A 14,312-nucleotide genomic window follows, 5' to 3' on the forward strand; every position below is an offset into this window, starting at 1 on the left:
AGCATCCTGACTTTTCTAGGAAATGTTTCAGCAGTTATCACAGGAAGAGCCTTCCCAAGAGAAATAGGTATTCTAAATCACCGGGATTTAAGACTGTCTCCCATCTCACTTCACTTATGATTAACTTAAAAGTCCCTCATTTCCAGGTTGGATCTTCAAGCTGAAAGGAACTGTAGGGGGTCAAGGTCCAAGTTCAACCACAGTATTTCTTTTTAAGATTTTATTTTTAAGTAATCTCTACACCCCAGGTGGGGCTGGAACCCACAAACCCAAAATGAAGAGTTGCATGCTACACTGAGCTAGCCAAGCACCCTCACAGTATTTCATTTTACCAATAACTGAGGGATAGCCAGAGCACTTGCCCCAAATCACAGAGAAGGGCCAGGAACCCAGGCTCCGTCTGAGTTATTTCTCTCTTTATTTCCCACAACTTCCTCTTTGTAGTTAAGAAGAGAAGTAGAAGCTGGCCTATCTGCCTTCCCCATTTCTCGGATGGGAATCGCCCCCCCACCCCCACCCCGGGTGACACACTGCCCTCCAAGGACACACTAGTTTAAGGGCCCTGCAAAAGACGTGTCGGGACAATTGTTCCTGCCCATAAGTCCCATAAACTCAGCACATTCTTGTCAAGCACCTACTGAGTGCAGGGACGGCGGACTTTGTGTCACGGGGAGGGACCTGCAGAGGAACAGAGTTCGTCGGAGGATGGCTGCGAAGCCTGTGGATACACATACAGAGAGGAAGGGAAGGCGCTGGGCAACTCTAGGACCAGTGGTCCTTTCCCGGGAGCTCCCCAGGAATCGCGGCGTCGAGCCGCACAACCGTCATTTGGGGCCAAGGGCATCCCCTGTGGCTACCCTCCGCCCCCACAGCCTCTTAGCCCTTTAAGGGCGGGGGACACGCGTCAGCGTCACAAAGCGCCGCCACCGCGCCTGGTGGCGGAGAGCAGGCGGGGAAGGGGGAGGAGGAGGAGGAGGAGGAGGAGGAGGGAGAGCAGGGAGGGGGAGGGAGGGGCGTGCGCACGCGCGTCGGGCCGCCCGCCGCCGAGAGCCGCCCTCCCTCCCGGCGCGCGCCCCTCCTCCCTCTCACCCTCCCTCCTTCTTCTCGGCTCCGTCGCTCCCGCGGCGCGAGGCGCTCTAGCTCTTCTCCACCTCCTCCGTCGTCGCCCCTCCCCCCGCGCAGCCGCCGCCGCCGCCGCCGCCGTCGCCGCCGCCGCGAGACCCCAGCGCGCCGCGCTCCCCCCGCCCTCCGGCCCCGCGCGCCCTTCGGCCCCAGCAGCCCCTGAGGAGAACGAGAGGGCGAGCGAGCGCGGCGCTCCCGGGCCGGCTCGGCCCCCTCCCCTCACCATCGCCGGCCCTTTGCCGCCCTCCTCCGCTTCCACCCCTTCTCCCCCCCCCCCCCCCACCAAGTTGAGGCCCCCCCCGGGGGGGGGAGGCCCGGGACCGGGAGCGAATTCCCCTAACTCCTTCAGCCCCTCCCCCCACCTGGCCCGAGTGTGAGGAAAAGGGCCCGGTCCGGCCCGCGTCGTGTGTGAGGAGGACTCGGGCCGGCCCACGGGCCGTCTGGGGCCTGGTCCGGCCCGCCGGGTGTGTGAAGACAAGCCCGGTGCGGCCCGGGCGAGCACGAGCGGAGGGGAGGGGCCTGGTCCGGCCCGGCCGGTGCGAGAGGACTGGGGCTCCGGCCCGGCGCCGCCGCCGCCGCGATGGCCCAGCAGCAGATGACCAGCTCGCAGAAGGCCCTGATGCTCGAGCTGAAATCCCTGCAGGAGGAGCCGGTGGAGGGCTTCCGGATCACCCTGGTGGATGAGTCCGACCTCTACAACTGGGAGGTTGCCATCTTCGGACCCCCCAACACCCTCTACGAAGGCGGCTACTTCAAGGTACCCCCACCCCTCCCAGCCCTGACTTCCCCAGGCGGAGGCCTTGGCTCCCTGTCGCTTGCGGGGCCCAGAGTGTGAGCGCGAGTGTGTAGAGGGGGCTCCTCACCTCGACAGCCCCCTCCCCCCATCCGTGGAAGCAGGAAGGCCTTGCTCACCAAGTGCCTTTTCTTTGTCATGGGGGCGGGGGCGGGAGGCCAGACTGCACCGGGAAATAGGAAAGCCTCTCTGGCTAGGGTAGTGGCTACCGGCGGAGGAGGGCTGTCTTTGTTTTGTTTCCCCAGCTGAGGGTGTGTGGGAAGAAAGGTGGGCTTTCCTTTCTCGTCTTCCCATCCGAACCTTCCCCGCGCCGGCTGGAACTGCCCCAGAGGGCAGAGTGACCTGCACTTACTGGATTGGACCTTTCTTTTTTGGGGGGTGGGGGTGGGGGAAGGGTATTAGTCTGTCATTCCAGAGGCTGCCTAGTGACCTGACACTCTGAGGATTTGATGGGCTTCTTGCGTGGTGGTAGTTACAACTTTACATTCCAGTGGGCGGTAATGAATAGGACCCTAGGGGTGGTAAATAAGGGTGCCTGCGTTTTCTGGCCATTATCTTACTGGAGGGAACGCTGATTTAGCCCCCTTTCTGTTCTCCTTTCTCTGTTTACTTAATGGTGTTTCAAATGCCCTTTGTCCTCACCCTGCCACCAACTTTACTGCCCCCCCCCACCATGTAAAAATATCTGTAGACGGTGTAACGTGTACAGGAGATTGATCGTTTCCCACTTAAGAGAGACAAAATTGAAACGTTTTACCCAGGTGGTTAGCTTTAGCAGATGGGGTGGTCTCACAGATGAAAAGTATCATCTGAGGTGAGATGGTTTCACTGAGTAGGACTGTTCCATAGCCACCCCCGATTTAAGACGGTGGTTATTATCATTCCTGAATCCATTGATTTTCTTTTTTTTTTTTTTTATTCCAACGTAAATAACTTGGAGGTATTGAGAGTTTTTTGTTTTTGTTTTTATTTTATCATTTTTGTGGGGGTGATCACGGACTGAAGGTGGAATGTTTCAAATGGTGGAGGCAGACAGGAAATTAGTGCTAAGGAATCCATTTAATTTTATTTCCAAAATTAAGTAAAATAGAGCAGTGTGAGTCAATCTTGGTTTGCTTTGAAGGGAGGGGCTGTCTTGGCATAAGTTTTAAGTGAGTATCTTAGTCATGTAGTTATGATGTACATTTTTAGGACTACCCAATTACTTTTGTTTTTCTATCCTTCTAAAGGTAGAAACTTCAGTGTCAGCTTTGAAATTGGGTCAACTTTGTAGAAAATGTGAAGAATTGACGGGGATGTTTAATATTCATGCCTGTGATAATCAGTGAATAGTGAAAATACATTTTTAGAGCAGCACCCTTACGAACTGTATGCTTAATCTTTTGTGGTCACCATACACTGTACTTTTTTAGATGCATGTATTAATGTACAAGTTATTAGTGACAAATTGAAGAAGGTATTGCTGTGTATGCTGGCTAAATTTAGTGGCATAAAGTTTAATTTCCATAAAGTGTCATTGTTTGGGGTAATGGATAGTCAAGGTGAGTGGGTACTAATTAGAATGATCTCCATCTCAGTGTTTAAAAAAAACAACTATGTGAAAGGAAATAATGGGCTGCAAATTGTATTTTTTGCTGAAAGAACAGGAAAAGGACTGTGGAGAATCCTCTCAGTTTGAAAGAAGTAGTATGGGGAGAGGATTCCCTACTGGAATTTTAACTTTAACTTTTAATTTTAAAATGTAGGATTCCCTACATTGATTTCAGTTAGGTGTTTTGTAATTTCAATCCTCTTTAGAAAGAATGGTTGAATTTCATTGTATATGTTAATTTCTTAATCTTCAATTATGATATTTTAAAATATGAAAATTCTTAGGTAGGTTTTATGTTTTAGTCTTGTGTGAGAATTTTGTCAATTTTGTTTTCTTATACTTTATTCCTTATTGTATGGCTCTTTATCCCAAGAGTCTTTCATTGGAAAAAGTCAAAGTTATGGTCATGAGCAGTTGACACTTGTGATAGGTCTAAAACCATTGTTTTTTATTTCACTGCTTTTGTCTTAAAACAAGGCTTTTAGTGTGTTCCACTACAGCTGCAGTTAAAAGTTGGCACAGACCTTTTTCTACCACTATTCTCCCTTATCAGATAGTTCTTGAACATTTAGTATAATTTATTTTCAAGTTAAATTCTTTTTTCTATTTTGGATTGTAGTTTCTGAAGGCAGTGGAACCACCATTCTTTAAATTTTTCATGTTACTCCTTTAACTTTTACATATTAATAGGCTTCTTACTGATCTTTTTCACCGTGAAATAGTTGGCTCCAGTCTGTTCTAACTATGGCATCTGTTGTGGTAGAGACTTGTGAGACCTGTATTTCACAAATTTATTTTGGATTCATGTTGTCTTTTTTAAATCTCTCAAGTCTGTGATTCTTAGCTTTGGGCGGGCGGTGGGGGGGGTGTTGGATGTATGATAGGCATAGGTAGTTTCTTGTGCCTGTTTTTCTGGATATTCTAAAATCTTTCTTGGCCTTGTTTTTTGTCCAGTTTCTTGGTCTCTTAGACTTACTGAGTGAACTTCTTTGCTGCTTCGACTTTTTCCTCTAGGGATCAATCATTACAAAACACAAAGTAGAATATAGCTTAGAATAGAGAATACCTCTGAACGTAATTTTGCTACTGTGGAGCAAGTTGGAATTTTATTGTCAATGGAAGAATAAATTGTTGATCAAGTGAGCAGTTAATGATGACTTTTAACAAGTTTACCTCATTCCTTTAAAAAGTACTGTCTTGGGGCGCCTGGGTGGCTCAGTCGGTTAAGTGTCCGACTTCAGCTCAGGTCACGATCTCGTGGTCTGTGAGTTCGAGCCCCGCGTTGGGCTCTGGGCTGATGGCTCAGAGCCTGGAGCCTGCTTCCAATTCTGTGTCTCCCCCTCTCTCTGACCCTCCCCTGTTCATGCTGTCTCTGTCTCAAAAGTAAACATTAAAAAAATAAAATAAAAAAAAAATAAAAAAAAATAAAAAGTACTGTCTTTTCAAGTAACTCCTGTTAATGATCATAACTTAGAATGGCTTCTTTGGGCTAGAACCTCCTTGGAACTCCTGCATTATTTATCTGAAAGCATGGTAGCAGTGAGTCTAGAGATCAGAAAGTGAGAGTGCCTAAGGGGGAACCTGGCTGTCACGGTTGGTAGAAAATGTGACTCTTGATCTCGGAGTTGTTGAGTTCAAGCCCCATGTTGGGTGGAGAGATTAAAAAAAGAAAGATAGTGCCTCTTTCATGAGGTGTGTAACATAAAAGTTTAAATGATACAGAAAACTTAAAATATTGCAGTTAACCTTTTGTAGTTTTAATTTTATTCAGTATTTGAGAGTGAAATATAGGTGCCTTCCATTTGTAGAAAACTTCAAACTGATAATTTACAAAGTACTATATACTCAAAATTTTCTTTAGTAGGAGCTTCTTTATCAGACTTAACACTTGATTTATATTAAAGAAACTTAAAAAAAATTTTTTTTAAGCTTGAGAGAGAGAGAGAGAGAAGGAGACACAGGATCTGAAGCAGGCTCAGCAGAGAGCCTGATGCTGGTCTCGAACCCATGAACTGTGAGATTACCACCTGAGCTGAAGTTGGATGCTTAACCGACTGAGCCACCCATGCGCCCCTAAAGAAACTCTTCAATGATAGTTTTTAAAATAATGGCTATGCATTATTTTCATTTGTTCTAGAATAAATGAATCTATTTTTTGCCCCCCTCAGAAAAAACAAAACAACAACAACAACAAACCTTGCCAGGCTTACCTTTAGTGCCTGGCAGTGCCCTTCCGATTATAGCATACTCTATTTTGTGACTCTAATTTTTTCTTTTCCTTTTTTTTCCTTTATCGTTTATTCATTTTTAAAAGAGCATGAGCAGGAGAGGAGCAGGGAAAGAGGGAGACATGGAATCTGAAGCAAGCTCCAGGGTCTGAGCTGTCATCACGGAGCTCTACTTGGGGCCAGAACCCACAAACTGTGAGCTCACAACCTGAGCCGAAGTTGGACGCTTAATGGACTGAGCCACCCAGGAGCCCCTGTGACTAATTCTTAATATAAAGTTGAAACAGTTATTTTATAAGACAGTGATTCTTGGGGTGCCTGGGTGGCTCAGTTGGTTAAGTGCCCCACTCTTGATTTTGGCTCAGGTCATGATCTCACAGTTAATGAGTTTGAACCCTGCATCAGGCTCCACAGTGATCATGAGGAGCCTGCTTGGGATTCTCTCTCTCTGCTCTTTCTATGTGCACGGGCTCTCTCTCCCAAAATAAATAAATAAACCTAAAAAAGGGAAGACATTGATTCTTAGTCTTTTTGTTATATGGATCCCCTTGAGAAACCATTTTCTTTGGGAAAACATTAGCACATATAAACTGGCTTGCATACATTTTCTTTTTCTTTTTTTAAAGTAGGCTCTGCACCCAAAGTGGGGCTTGAACTCATGACCGTGGGATCAGGAGTCAGATTCTCTACCAACTGAGTCAGCCAGACACCCCAGTTTGTATACGTTTTCAGAGGGTTAACTAACAGGTTAAGAATTCCTGTTTTAAAGGATTTGGATAGGCAACTTAACAATTAACTTTAAAATTATAAGCATAGTGCTTTTTTTTTTTTTTTTTTTTTTAAAAAAACAGTTGTATGATGAGTCTGTCAATATCTCAATTCTTAATTGTTTCTCAGTCACTTTGAGAATGAGTACCTCTTAGTGCTTTTAGCTGTAACCTTTTCTGGAAGTTGAACTTGTCTTGAGTGCTGAGTGAACTAAGGCAACACTATAAATGGAAACATAGTTAATGTCTAGTGGTTTGGGGCACTACTGTAGTAAATTTAGTAGTTTTAGTGTTCCTCCCACCACCTCCCCCCACCATGGCATAAGTATAGCATCTCCGTATTTATTTTATTTTTTAATGTGTTTATTATTTATTTATTTTTAAATGTTTTTATTTATTTTTGAGACAGAGAGAAACAGAGCATGAGCAGGGGAGGGGCAGAGAGAGAGGGAGACACAGAATCTGAAGCAGGCTCCAGGCTCCGAGCTGTCAGCACAGAGCTCGATGCGGGCCTCGAACTCATGAACCGTGAGATCATGACCTGAGCCGAAGTCAGATGCTCAACTGACTGAGCCACCCAGGCGCCCCATTGTGTATTTATTTTTGAGAGAGAGAGAGGGAAACCCAGAATCTGAAGCAGGCTCCAGGCTCTGAGCTGTCAGCACAGATCCCGACGTGGGGCTCGAACCCACGAACTGTGAGATCATGACCTGAGCTGAAGTCGGATGCTTTAACTGACTGAGCCACCCAGGTGCCCCAGTATTTTTTTTTTTTTAATGTTTATTTTTTATTTTTGAGAGGGGGGAGGGGCAGAGAGAGGGGGACAGAGGATCTGAAGTGGGCTCTATGATGACAGCAGCAAGCCTGAGTAGGGGCTCGAACTCACACTGTGAGATTGCAACCTGAGCCAAAGTTGGCTGCTCAATGCACTGAGCCATCCAGGTGCCCCGCATCTCAGTATTTTATAGAATATTTTTTTACCATATTAAGCTGATTCCAAGATGGTTTTTTTTCCTCTTTTTTTTAGTTTTTAACTTGTTGGAAATTGGGATGTGTCTTAAAATCCGTGAAGTCTTTTTTTTGTTGTTGTTTCTTTAATGTTTATTTTTGAGAGAGAGCACAAGTATACAAGCGAGCTTGGGGGAGGAACAGAGAGAGAGGGAGTAGAGGATCTGAAGCAGGCTCTCTGCTGTCAGTGCAGAGCCTGATGCGGGGCTCGAACTCACCAACCATGAGATCATGACCTGAGCCAGAGTCAGATGCTTAACCAACTGAGCCACCCAGGCACCCCCATGAAGTCTTAAATCCCATCAGCCAGGTGGCACTTGAGATCTAGTTGTGAGAGAACTTCCCATTGAAATCTTGTAATAAATTTTTTTTTGAATGCTAGCATCAGTGTCTTAAATATGATAAAATAAGTATAGTTTCTTTTTGAATGAAGAATTTGAGCCCTAGTTAATACTTTGTTTGCAGCATGTTGATTCTTGTGTTTCAGAGATTTGTGTTAGTAAATAATACTGAGTATTCATCAAAGGCAAAGCACTGTATGAAGAGTAACTTATAGAGAGTAAGGAAAGTGTTAGGATAGGTAACCTTAGACCTTATATGAATAATCTTAAAAATCTTTGTGTAGACTTTAAAATATGAGGTGTAGGTATTATTCACACAATTGTAAATGGTAATTTAAATCAAACCTTTTATTTTTATTATTATTTTTTAAGGCACTGTTTTATTTTTATTATTTTTTAATGTTTATTTTTTAGATAGAGACAGAGTGTGAGCAGGTGAAGGGCAAAGAGAGAGGGAGACACAAAATCTGAAGCAGGCTCCAGGCTCTGAGCTGTCATCACAGAGCCTGATGTGGGGTTCCAACACACAAACTTTGAGGTCATGACCTGAGCTTAACTGACTGAGCCACCCAGGCGCCCCTATTTTTATTATTTAAAAAAATATATATTTGTTTATTTTTGGGAGAGCACAAGTGAGGGGGGGGGGTACAGAGTGAGGGGGAGAAAGGATCCTAAGTGGGCTCTTTGCTGACAGGCTTGACAGCAGCAAGCCCCATGTGGGGTTTGAACTCCTGAACCATGAGATCATGACCTGAGACAAAGTCAGACACTCAACCGACTGAGCCACCCAGGTGCCCCTAAATCAAACCTTTTAAAGTTTGGAGGCCCATTAGAGCATTTGTCAACATAATGACAATCTGTCATGATAAAACGTCTGTTCCATCTTTGCAATTTAGTATTACTAATCCTAGTTTAAGGTTCCAGAAGAACCTGTCTTGTGGGGAGACAAGTGAAATAAAGGAGGCCATCTAACAAATTGGTCCAACTCTGTTAGTTAGGGGGAAATAGCAGGAAGAGTTATAAATTCAGGGTTTAGGACTACAGAATTCCACCTTGCTGAAAGGTCATAGTTAAAAGATCTAATTCTTTTATGTTCCTGAACTTCTTTTGGACTGTTTCACATACAACTACAGAGATGTTAGAGCAAGACTGAGCCTCTTTGGATGTGTTCTGTCAACACAGAACTATTTTATTTCAATTTTATTCAGTAAGAAATTTGTTATTCAGAGTTTATGCTTATGTACCTTTAAGTGAGGTGATTCTGAAGTGAAAGGAATGATAGATACGAAATTAAAGAGATAATTTTAGTTCAGATTCCCAAGGTTTGGTATATAAATATTATTCCATATTAAAATTGGAAAACTCAGATTTTGGGATACATATTTAAGGTTTGTAGACAATAGTCCACTTTAAATACTATACTTGATTTGTTTTAATAACAAATATAAAAATGTTTTTGTTATAACATAAATAGTAAATTGAATTACTGTTGTGAACCTGTTGGCAAGGTAAGTAGAATGAATACTTAAAACATATTAAAAACCAAGCACACAAATGTACTAAAAACTTTGAATGCCATATCTAATTGTGGATACACACTACTAAGTACTGTATTATAGATATTAGTACCTAACATTTATTGAGGCTTACAATGTGCCACATCCTTTATAGGAGTATTTCATAATCGTGTGAGGTGTGGTTACTGTTACTTTCATATAGGGAGAATGAGTCATAGCTCATTTAAGTTGTCCAGGGGTCTTCAGCTAGAAAGTTTTAATACCAAATTGTAGTACCAGACTGCTGGACTCTGAAGCCTGTTATTCTTTTACTGAGATCTTTTGCCACTTAGGATATGTTTGAAGGTATAAAAGTGGAGCTTTAAGAAAATCAAATTTATGGGGGTGCTTGGGTGGCTCAGTCGGTGAGTATATCTGACTTGATTTCAGCCCAGGTTGTGGTGTCCCGGTTCATAGGGTCGGCCCCTGACGGGTTTTGCACCATGAGCGCAGAGCCTGCTTCGGATTCTTTCTGTCCCTTGCTCTCATTTGCCCATGTGTGCATGTGCTCTCAGAATTGGTAAGTAAATATTGTAAAAAAGAAAATCAGAGTTACAGAGTTTTTATAAGGAACTATTTAAAATTTTACTTAAGTTTAAAGGTCACAAGGGTAATATCTGCCCCTCCAAATTATGGGTCAAGATTGTTATGATGACATTGGTTTATATCTTAAGTTCACTGGAAAAAGGAGATTTTTTTGTTTTTGGATTACTTCAATTAGAGAATGATAAATCCTGTTGCAGAATGATTTTTTTTTTTTTAATTGGCAAAACTGTTCCTTTAATAGTAACTTTCTAATTACTTTAAGGGGCCAGTGGGTTAGTGCCACTGTTGAGAAATAGAAGTCTGAGAAAACTACTTTTGGGATTAGAAATGATACTATATCTCTCACAGAAATGATGGTGGGAGGATGATAGGAGTTACATTTCTTTTTTTTTTTTTTTTTTGATGATTTTTAAAAAATTTACATCCAAATTAGTTAGCATGTAGTACAACAATGATTTCAGGAGTAGATTCCTTAGTGCCCCTTACCCATTTAGCCCATCCCCCCTCCCACAACCCCTCCAGTAACCCTCAGTTTGTTCTCCATATTTATGAGTCTCTTCTGTTTTGTCCCCCTCCCTGTTTTTATATTATTTTTGTTTCCTTTCCCTTATGTTCATCTGTTTTGTCTCTTTAAGTCCTCACATGAGTGAAGTCATATGATTTTTGTCTTTCTCTGACTAATTTCACTTAGCATAATACCCTCCAGTTCCATCCACGTAGTTGCAAATGGCAAGATTTCATTCTTTTTGATTGCCGAGTAATACTGCATTGTACATATATATACCACATTTTCTTTATCCATTCATCCATCGATGGACATTTGGGCTTTTTCCATACTTTGGCTATTGTTGATAGTGCTGCTATAAACATGGGGGTGCATGTGTCCCTTCGAAACAGCACATCTGTATCCCGTGGATAAATGCCTAGTAGTGCAATTGCTGGGTCGTAGGGGGAGGATTTACGTTTCTTAATGCAGTATTGGCTTATACTTTTATTTATTATTATTATTTTTTTAATGTTTGTTTATTTTGAGAGAGAGCAAGCAGGGGAGGGGCAGAGGGAGGCTGAGAGAGAGGATCCCAAGCAGGCTCTGTGCTGGCAGTGGAGAGCCTAATGCGAGGCTGCATCTCATGAACTGTGAGATCTCTCATGAACTGAGATAATGACCTGAGCCAAAATCAAGGGTCCTACACTTAACCAACTGGGCCATCCAGGCGCCCCATGATTTATGCTTTTGAAATAATAATGCCTATGAGAAAGAATGAAATACGGCCTTTTGTAGCAATGTGGGTGGAACTGGAGAGTTATGCTAATTGAAATAAGTCACATAGAAAAAGACAGATACCGTATGTTTTCACTCTTATGTGGATCCTGAGAAACTTAACAGAAGACCATGGGGGAGGGGAAGGGAAAAAAAAAGTTAGGGAGGGAGGCAAACCATAAGAGACTCTTAAAAACTGAAAATAAGCTGAGGGTTGATGGGGGGGTGGGAGGGAGGGGAAAGTGGGTGATGGGCATAGAGGAGGGCACCTGTTGGGATGAGCACTGGGTGTTGTATGGAAACCAATTTGACCATAAATTTCATACTAAAAAAATAATAATAATGCCTTAGGGGCACCTGGGTGGCTTAGTCTATTGAAGTCTAGCTTTGGCTCTGGTCATGCTCTCATGGTCCTTGAGTTCTAGCCCCGTATCAGGCTCTCTGCTGTTAGTGCCTGCTTGGGTTTGTTCCTCTGTCTCCCTCTCTCTCTGCCCCTCACCTGTGTTGTCTCTGTCTCTGTCTCTGTCTCTCTCTCTCTCTCTCTCTCTCAAAAATAAATAAACATTAAAAAAAAACCCTAAAGCACAATGCTGTAATACTTTTCTTACTATATTCAAGCACCATAGGAAACTTGAGCAGTTTAAGGTTAAAACTTTTTTTGTTCCTTCATTTGAGTGTTAAAGTGATATATTCCTACTTCTAGCATCTTTATTTTTTTTTATTTTTTTATTTTTTTTAGCATCTTTAGATTAGTACCATAGTTTTCATCTGTTCTGTGTCTGCATTTCCAACTTTCATAATTCATTATTTATCTGCTTTGCTGTATTTGCTTCATGGGCAGCTGATGTTTAATTTGAGGGATAAATTCCATGAATTTATCCTAATTTATCCCAATATCCTAATTTATACTAAGTGTGCCTCACTTAGTAACACACATAGTAATTCAGATTGTAAATATTGAATAATTACTGTCTTGTTGAAAATAACCGTAGCCTCATTTATAAAATAATATTAAGAATTGACAAAGTTATAGCAGTTGGGGCAGTATGTAGCAATCCTTTGTAGAAATAGAATAACTTAAAAAATTTAGAAACCAGGGGCACCTGGGTGGCTCAGTCAAGGTTAGGCGTCCTACTCTTGATTTTGGCTCAGGTCATGATCTCATGGTTCATGAGTTCAAGAGTTGGCCACTCAGCTGACTGAGCTACCCAGGCACCCCACACATGTCATTTTTGATTCAAAAATAGTATTACTCAGGTTATTTACCCTATTTACCAAGTTGAATCTCACTGAATCAGTTTTGGATATTAAATGCAACAAAGTAAAGCCCACACTACAGAGAAGTAAAGATTAGCCACTAACAAAGACAGTATGAAGTTGTACAATAAGCTTTGAAAGCAGTTCTCAAAAAATTCTGAATTGTTTGAGCACTGTGGGCGTAGCATTGTTGGAGTGGGTATATAGCCAGCCTCCTGAGGTATTTGCTCTGGAGGGGGCAAAGCTTATTTGAATTCTGGTAGTTGAGTTTAAAAAAAACAAATCAAAACACTTATTACTTAGGCCCATCTTGATCTTAATCACTCAACTGCCATTTCCCCCATTGGCTAAACAAAGATAATGATGTCTTCAAGCTGTTAAGGACTAAGCCCTGTGGAAAAACTTCAGTGCTAATGTTAAACAACAACAACAACAAAAAGTATAACTATGTCCTCAGGGTTCCCACCCTTAGTTCTTTGGAATTTGTTAATCATATTTCAACATTTACTCCGAATAAGAATGACAAAATTGGCTACACAAAGAAAGAAATGTCTTATTGAAGATATGGAAATTATGTAGAATTTAGATTTGAGATTCAAAGAATCTTGTATTAAAAGGGCTTTAAAATGAGTGTACTTCCTGAGTTTTGAATTAAATCTCCACCTTATGTAACTTTTTTCTGAAAATTTTTTTGTTGATAAATTATGGAATAAGTTATGTACAGAAAGGTTCCTTAAATTAAAAGTAGTACTAGTAAGTGGTAAAACTGGAAAAGTTACTTGAGGATGTGTAAGTATTGTATTAAGGAAATCAGTTATTTCTAACTTAAAAAAATTTTTTTCTATTATCAAATTGTGATCTTAGATTATGAGCTCTTTAAGAAATGCCACTGGAGGGGTGCCTGGGTGGCTCAGTTGGTTGAGCGTCCAACTTGACCTGATTTCGGCTCAGGTCATGATCCCAGGGTGGTGGGATTGAGCCCAGCCTCGGTTGGAGATTCTGTCTTTCCCTCTGCCCCTTTCCCCTGCTTTTACTCGCTCTCGCTCTCACTCTCTCTCAAAATAAAAATTAAAAAATAAAAAAAAGAAATGCCACTGGATCTTTGAATTTCCTTAGCATTTGCCATAGGACCTAAAAGATAAAAGAATAAATGCTTATCTTTCGGGGAGTCACATCCTTTGAGAATGGCAGCCCCCCCCTTCCTCCAAATTCTGCATGCAATTTCGAGGAATTACTGGTATCTGAATTTTCTCCATAGACCTTAAGTGATTCAACCTGTAGTCTAGGACATGTGGTAGACTAAAGTGGCTAAGTATTTGGACTGCTCAGTTACTTTAGTTGTGCTTTCCCTTTTGGGAAGAAATTGCATTTTATTTGGATTTTGACGTTTTATCTATAGTTGCCAGGTTGTCTCAATTAGATCTAATGTTCTTGATGACTGAAGTTTTTTTTTAAGTGATTTTTTTTAAGTTTATTTACTTATTTTGAGAGAGAGAGAGAGAGAGAGAGAGAGAGAGAGAGAGAGAGAGAGAAGGCTCTAGTTGGGGAGGGGCAGAGAGAGAGGGAGGGAGAATCCCAAGCAGGCTCTGCATTGTCAGCATAGAGCCTGATGTGGGGCTTGAACCCGCAAACTGTGAGATCGTGACTTGAGCCAAGGTTTGATGCTTAACCAACTGAGCCACCCAGGCATCCCGTGATGACTGAAGATTAGCTAAAAATTAAGATTGAAATCTTGGTTATATAGTATTATAGCAAATGATAATCTTTGTGTAGGGCTCCTCTTATAATGTAAATACTATAAAACTTGTTTAGAAGAGGTTAAGAATTTTAGAACAGTGATAG

At 42.2% G+C, this 14,312-nt stretch overlaps 1 protein-coding gene across 1 annotated transcript in view; it reads left to right on the plus strand.

Annotated features, from left to right (window-relative positions):
- The first annotated feature begins 1,489 nt into the window (after positions 1-1,489).
- The window catches only part of UBE2R2 (ubiquitin conjugating enzyme E2 R2), a 115,600-nt gene continuing 102,777 nt past the window's right edge, over positions 1,490-14,312 (plus strand). The window contains exon 1 of the mRNA XM_019424146.2: positions 1,490-1,879. Coding sequence (XP_019279691.1) covers positions 1,703-1,879 — 177 coding nt within the window. The 5' untranslated portion in view covers positions 1,490-1,702. The remainder of the gene's footprint in view (positions 1,880-14,312) is intronic.

This window comes from Panthera pardus, unplaced genomic scaffold, assembly GCF_024362965.1.
Source record: "Panthera pardus isolate Hobbes unplaced genomic scaffold, ASM2436296v1 HiC_scaffold_20, whole genome shotgun sequence".
NCBI classification, from domain to species: Eukaryota; Metazoa; Chordata; class Mammalia; order Carnivora; family Felidae; genus Panthera; species Panthera pardus.